This window comes from Panulirus ornatus, chromosome 13 (genome assembly GCF_036320965.1).
Source record: "Panulirus ornatus isolate Po-2019 chromosome 13, ASM3632096v1, whole genome shotgun sequence".
NCBI lineage: Eukaryota > Metazoa > Arthropoda > Malacostraca > Decapoda > Palinuridae > Panulirus > Panulirus ornatus.
In genome coordinates, this window is record NC_092236.1 from 12,610,985 (window position 1) to 12,618,691 (window position 7,707).

Below are 7,707 nucleotides of genomic sequence, written 5' to 3' on the forward strand. Positions count from 1 at the left end.
AAAAGAAAAAAATCGATATTCTGTATAAATAAAAGCGTAAGAACAATATTCTTTGATATTTGGTAACCCTGATCTTGAGATCTCATGAAATCCATCCAGCAGAATAACGAGCTATGATACAGAAACATCATTTCCATATGCAGCTAGTAACCTCGATTTCTGGACGTGATATGATATGGTCTTTCCTTACGTACCAAGTCAAGCAGAAGTGAAATCAATGTACAGAAAGAAATCACTTATAACTGCGCCTGTGAATTAAACCTTTCAGTTTTTGACCTCAAATTCAACCAGGATCTTTACTACCCGAAGGGCAACAATCATGCTAAGTTTGGATGAAGTCCACCTCACTGAACTCAGCTACATGGAAACACAAGTATCTCCAGAAAGTAGGACTACCTTTGACCCTGCAACCCCAAAATCAATACAGCTCTTAGTTTCATTCTAAAGTATCTTCACGCCAAATTCTATTAAAATTGGACCGTGGGTTGATCAGTAATCCTACGAAAACTAACCTGTGGAAGGCCACACCACGTAAAAGCCGATGACAACTGAACACCCGAGAACTTCGTTGTGTTGCCATTTCGTATCTATATTCCCTGACACTCATGATAAGTGTTCTTCGTATCATGTTTTGCTAACTTAAGAATCTTCTCTTACTGTTGTTTGAAAATAAACTGCTTATGAAGTAGCTATCATTTTATATCTATACCACTATGCATAAGAAACTACAGCAGTTATGATTACTGTGTTGCGTCCTGGTGTATGACCTGGGTAGGATATGATCCTCTACTCTATAAACGACAGAATCAAACATACAGTCCAAAAGAGGAACTTCTTTTGTTCATTCACTTTATTTCTCTCTGTGTATCCGAAGGTTAGTAAGGAATTATGTGACATGTTGCCCTGAAGAAGGTATTTGGATGTGTAATGGTATATACCAATTATGGAGAGTCACACGGGTGAATGAAGATAATCTAGGTGCAACTGAAGTTGCTTTACACACCTGCAAGCGTACGTCACTGTGACGTCAAGATCCCTCTGCTAACCTAGTGCGACTTACATCTGGCATCAATGTCCTCAAACGTACCAATTACATACACGATACTGTCAAGTCGTGAGTAGTCACTCATCATAATCAATTCATTTTCCTTATACACCGTGTCATTTCATACAAATAAAACCACCCCCAAAATTTTCTAATTTCCAGTTTTTGTGCATAAATACATCCACTTCTGCAAGTCTACATGTCCAATGAATATTGTTTTTCCTGGCTGTGGTCAATAGCCTATTTTTCCGATTAAGATTAGAGAGATACTTTGAAGTCCTTCAAAGTGACTGTACGGGGAACAGTCGCTGGTTAACAGTGTCTTCGCAAGGTGGCCACCCCATCCACTTTGTTCCTCTCAAATATTTCCTTAATTCAGCCTTTTGAATATTTCCGTTCATCCCTTTTCCATTCACCTTCCAGCATGTCCCTTGGGAGGAACATTCTCACCTTTGACTCAAGCAACAGCATCAGTCAGTTCAAACTGTTTTGAAAAAATGAACTTCACATGACCGAGAAAATATCGTACTTTCGAGAACGCTAAGTGAACCAGCTGTGCAAATGTCTTCGTCTGGAAAGGGTATGAGTACAACGGTCTCCTCGAGGAGTCTCTCACTTCCAAAGAGTGCATCATTTCCGTGCTGCTGACTGGGCGTGCAACTTTGAAGCTGAGAGAGCCCTATAGAAGCGGTCCCTGGTTTGTGACACTGATTAATTACCATGTAACCGCAAGGCTCCTTTTATGGGGCTGCATTTCACGCAGACGCAGGAGATGGCAGACTCCTCTGGAGTAGGTTTTCGACGGAACTGTAGTCCTTTCCCTCCAATGGCGACGATACGGTCTTGCCAAAGGTGACTTTTGTTCGCAGTGGAATCATTCGCAGGCGGATTCTGATAACATCTTTCTCGTTATCTATTTATCTATCTATCTATCTATCTATCTATCTATCTATATATATATATATATATATATATATATATATATATATATATATATATATATATATATATTATACTTAGTCTCTGTCTCCCGCGTTAGCGAGGCAACGGAAGGAAACAGACGAAAGAATGGCCCAACCCACCCACATACACATGCATATACATGAACGCCCACACATGCACATATACATACATACATACATATATAAAGTACGTTTCCCATCAAGTGAAAATGTGTTCAAGAAACCCTAAGGAAAATCATGTATGAGAGAAATACTCTCACTAGCCCTGTATTTTCAAAACATGGAATGAAATACAGACACTGCACTACAGAGTGTCAACAACGCTTCAACACCCGCCACACTGGCTGCTGGGCCTGCCGCAGCTGCTGCCGGAGTATGTTCAAATGATGACTGGCAGCCAGAATGCAGGTACCCTGTTTTTAAGCTAGGACAGCATTAGCTTTCAAGTGAAACAGCTTTTCATATGCCTTCATAAAGTTTTCAACGTACTTTTTACTAGCACACACACACACACACACACACACATATATATATATCTTTCTTTTCTTTTCTTTAAAACTGTTCGCCATTTCCCGCGTTAGCGAGGTAGCGTTAAGAACAGAGGACTGGGCCTTTTTTGGAATATCCTCACCTGGCCCCCTCTGTTCCTTGTTTTGGAAAATTAAAAAAAAAACGAGAGGGGAGGATTTCCAGCCCCCCGCTCCCTCCCCTTTTAGTCGCCTTCTACGACACGCAGGGAATACGTGGGAAGTATTCTTAATCCCCTATCCCCAGGGATAATATATATATATATATATATATATATATATATATATATATATATATATATATATATATATATATATATATATATATTACATATTAACAACACTATGAAAAGGAAACATGAGCGCTTACGTGTATTACCACATCTTCAAAAGAGAAAAATAGATGATACAGAGGTTATGCAAACAGAACCTGAGGAAACATGGAATACGGTCATGCAGCCTTGTCATGAGTGAGAAGCGATGTTGACGCAAGAGTCTGTGTGACCCACCCTCTACCTAACACTGACCTGATGAACAGCTAACGGAGAGATTGCAACAAATTGGACATAGATGAAACAGGCAAGGGATCCGATAAGAGAATGATACAGCGCAAGTATACTATACGTACCGGCTAATAATCTAATGCTTTGTTTCTACATCCTAGTAAAAATGATCCCTCAGTTGATCTGAGAAATGCAAAGATTATTGTTGAGTATAGGGACAGGGATGATGGGAAATATAGTAGAATTCAGCATAATGAAAGACCCTGTCGAGTCTGTAGTGAATGCCAGTCAAGGCACGTACAAATTAGATCCATCTATTGTGGAGAAAATTATATAACGTTTCATCAACTGTTCATGAATTCATGTTGTATTATGTAGGTCGACCTTGTGTCCGGTTTTACCTGAATGAGGTCATCCGTGAAATGTCAGGTCAAGGTCAGAAAGAGGTTTGTGTCAACGTCTCTTATAATTACGTACAAGTTGCATAACCGCATGCAAAACATTTATTGTATCTATTCTTCTCCCTCTATGACTAGTCCTCTGAAGATGTGGTAATACGCGAAAGCGCTCAGGATCTTAGGTGTTTTCTTTTCCTAGTGGTGTTTTTGCATTTATTAAGTCGAGTTTGTTGTGATTTCTGCATATATATATATATATATATATATATATATATATATATATATATATATATATATATATATATACATATATATATCATACTCGATCGCCGTTTTCCACGTCTGCGAGGTAGCGCCAGGAAACAGATGAAGAAAAGCCCATCCACTCATATACACACATTTGTACATACACGCCCATACACGTACATATACATGCGTATACATATCAACATATACATACACATACACAGCCATATACATATATACCCATGTATATATTCATACTCGCTTGCCTTCATCCATTCTCAGTGCCGGCGCGCCCAACAGGAAACAGCATCGCTACCCCCTGCTTCAGCGAGGTAGCGCCAGTAAAACATAAAGAAAGGCTACATTTGTTCACACAGTATCTAGCTGTCATGTGTAATGCACCGAAACCACAAATCCCTATCCACATCCAGGCCCCACAGACATTTCCATGGTTTACCTCAGACGTTTCACAAGTCTTGGTACAGTCCATTGACAGAACGTATATATATATATATATATATATATATATATATATATATATATATATATATATATATATATATATATATATTTGGACAACACTTCTACTGACAGCTTTTCCGACCCAGCACAAACAATTTTCTTGTATACAAGACACGATCGACAATGAACAAAAACTGGCAAAACAATAAAATTCAAATACCGACCCCCACACACTAGTAGTAACAGGTTTATGCCAATAAAATTTTCAGAATGTTACTTTTCATTTCTAGCTAACCTGGGGGTCTACCGTCATCAGTTTTTGTGCCCGTTGTCTCTGTAATACTTTCACGCATTAATATCTTCAGAAACCATTGGATCAATTAAGCTGAAACTTTAGAAATGATACCTGGAAGGCCTTTAATCAGACTCCCTCATTTCATACTCATCCAGCACATAATATGACCGCTACAGGATTTCATATGGAATGAAAATGAGCAAATCATCGAGAACCATAGAACACAATGTACCAGAACTGTACAGAAATGACAAATCGATGTTTTTTTTTTTTTTATCAAGTTGTCTCATATATTGCCGATTTGAAACTCAGTATGGCTGCAACAGGGCAAAATGGTCTCTAACAGAAATGTCAGAAATTGACTGTCGTCTGTCTGTAAACTTTTCTCATTTCACTCTTCTCAGAAACCACTGACTCAACTGAGCCGAAACTGCTGAAATGGTCAATGGATAGACCTCAATCAAAATCTATTTCATATCAATCTACTACATTTTGATATGGCTCGCGACAACATAAATTGACTGTTTAGCTGAAATTCAGGAAACTAAAATGTTTAGAAACCAGTGAATAAACTGAACCAAAAGTTTACAGAAATGATTAATGTCAAGAATTCTCGTTCTGTGCCGATCTGATTTCCAATATGGCCGCCACATCCCGTCATCACTTCAAAGCTGTTCTTGTTAGAAAAAAAAAGAAATAAGATAAGGTGAAAATTGATCCAAAACTTCACAGGAATTTCTTCACTTACTGCCGACCTGAGATTCTGTTGTCACTAATGTCAAAAACACCTAAACTAATTGATTTGCAAGTTAAGAGGAACGACTAGGAAAATGTGAACACTGCAGCAAATACCATGATCATCTCTGTCATCACTAACAGTAACGTGTTACCGGTATGTCGATGAGCGTGAGGTGGGAGGGGAGGGTTTACCCCTCGACTTCACCTCCAGGTCCTATTGTAGCGCTCTCTCTGAACCCAATTGTTCATGATGAAATTTGCCCAAATACTCGCTTAAAAACGGAGGGAACCTTTTAAGAAAATTAATTATATAATTTCATACGTATATCGCCATTGGCATTTCTACTTTTTTTTCTGCTTGGTGCTGTGCTTTTTCAAGCAAACCTTGCGACTGCTGCACGAAAATCAGTGAGCGACTGTCATGCATCCGTCATTAACCGACTTCAAACGACGCTTGCTCGCAGGCGGCGCAGCATAATTTGCGACGGACTCCCGCAGTTATTTCTTATTATTTCCTGATGCAATGAATCATGCTTGTATGTGGAGCCACGGCAGCAGCGGCGTACTGATGTAATTAACATTATGTCAAATGTCAATATGCAAACAGCTGAAGCGTCTCTCCTTCTCGTTACCAGTGAATTGGTGCACACACACATTTTGAATTGACGAGGAGGCATGAATACGGCACACAAGTAAATACGAAATAAAAGCACATTACAGAGACCTGTGATGCGTTGTTTCCATTGTTCGTTCGGATATGTCTGACTGGACAGTGGTAATGGGTAGGTGTTCGTTGGCCTAGCGCAGGCATGGTTTCAGCGCTCTGAACAGCTTCGGCTACGAACCGTACTCTTGCCAAAACGTTGGTAGGATGTAAATCTATAAAGCATCACGATCAATGGGATGAGGTTTTTCACTCTCGCCTCACAAGAACTTTGACAGATGACCGGAGATGAATATGTGTTAAGGCTGGCTCTTCTCACATATATCCTATATATATATATATATATATACTATAACCTTCTACCCCAAGATCTTATTTGGAGCTTCCCCAGCGCTTAGAAAGCCAGCCAGGTCCATCGGGAGGGGCCACGGGTGAAGTATGTTCGTGTGTGTGCTGATGTAAACAAATGACAACAGAACAACAGCATTTCAATTGTTTTCAGTAATCTCCTGTGTTCAATCAAGCCTATTCTACTTACTTTTTTCAAAGCGCATTTACGTACATGTGGAACCGATGGATGAACTCTTAATTACATGCAAGACAATCTGGTTAAGTAAAAAACTAAGCTATCATTAATTCAGATACACAGCAAATGGCACCTGAATGAGCTACCCAGTTTCTTGAGTACGAGTTCTTGGCTGACGAAGTTACCTTGACAAAACACATCTCAGATACACGATTCTTTTCATTTCAATGTATGAGACAACCTGTTTTGCATCAATGGCTTACAAGTGAGGACAAAAGTGCTCAGCATATGATCTCGTCCCGTAACCTCACCTTTTTTACAAATATAATTAGTCATTGTATCAATAGTTCTTGTACTGGTAAAACTGCATACCTGAATACATGTGAGTGGTTGGAGAATGGGAGACACCGTGTGTCATATAGTCGACACTGCTATGTTTTCCAGTTAAAGGCAAGGATTTTGTGTTTTGTGCTTTGCATATACGTATCTTTACTTGCTTTCTTTACTTAAACACCAGTCTACTTAGACGTATAAACTCTCACTGACACACACCACAACTTCTACCCGCGTCCAACACGCACTGGTCAAATGTAAACAGACCGACTCAGCAGACGACGAAAACGTGCTACCGGTACTCACACAATAACAACTCATCAAATCATAAGAAGCGTCTCTTACAATATCTCATAATAATTTTATAAAGTATGCTGTTCCTAAATGTCAAAAGTTATAATGATGATGATCGTAAGTTGGAAGTCATAATAAAGATGAATTAGCGTCTTTGCTCGCCTAAAAGCGCCTAACGAGCGACTTAGTTCATACGGGTTGGGAGGAACAGAGAAGTATACGTTTTTGATATGCAGTTAACTACAAATATTGAAACTACATTAATCAATATATTTCTCTGTTCAGGAAAACATTCAGATATCTCAGTTTATAAGTATTCTTTAGTCTTTCTTTTTCCTAAGTTTTGCATTAAACTAAGTCAAGAGTATGACATACATATTTGACGAACTAAAATTTCTCTTTAAAAACACCAAATGAAGAATGGACTGTCGTTGTGGCAAGATGACCACAATACTGAGGGGCATCGCTAGGGTTAGGCTACGCCGACTAAGCTGTGATTTGATATTACTGGAGTTTGTGCAAGCCCTACATGGTATGTTTGTGGTTGGTGTTATAGTGCATTTTATGTTTTTATCCGTTCTTCTTTTCTTTTCTTCACCGTTACATATTCCTTTTCATCGTTCCCTATTTTTTTTCAATTTTCCTTGACGGGTTACCTTAGTAGATGAACTTCTGCTGCCTTGGGTGGACGGTGTGATGGACTAGGCAGAGCTA

The 7,707-nt window shown here is 39.1% G+C and overlaps 1 protein-coding gene across 1 annotated transcript in view; it reads right to left on the reverse strand.

The window, feature by feature from the left end:
- The window catches only part of Rab10 (RAS oncogene family member Rab10), a 146,121-nt gene extending 139,322 nt beyond the window's left edge, over positions 1-6,799 (reverse strand). Inside the window, exon 1 of the mRNA XM_071668659.1 lies at positions 6,739-6,799. Coding sequence (XP_071524760.1) covers positions 6,739-6,784 — 46 coding nt within the window. The 5' untranslated portion in view covers positions 6,785-6,799. The remainder of the gene's footprint in view (positions 1-6,738) is intronic.
- Between the last annotated feature and the right edge of the window lie 908 nt (positions 6,800-7,707).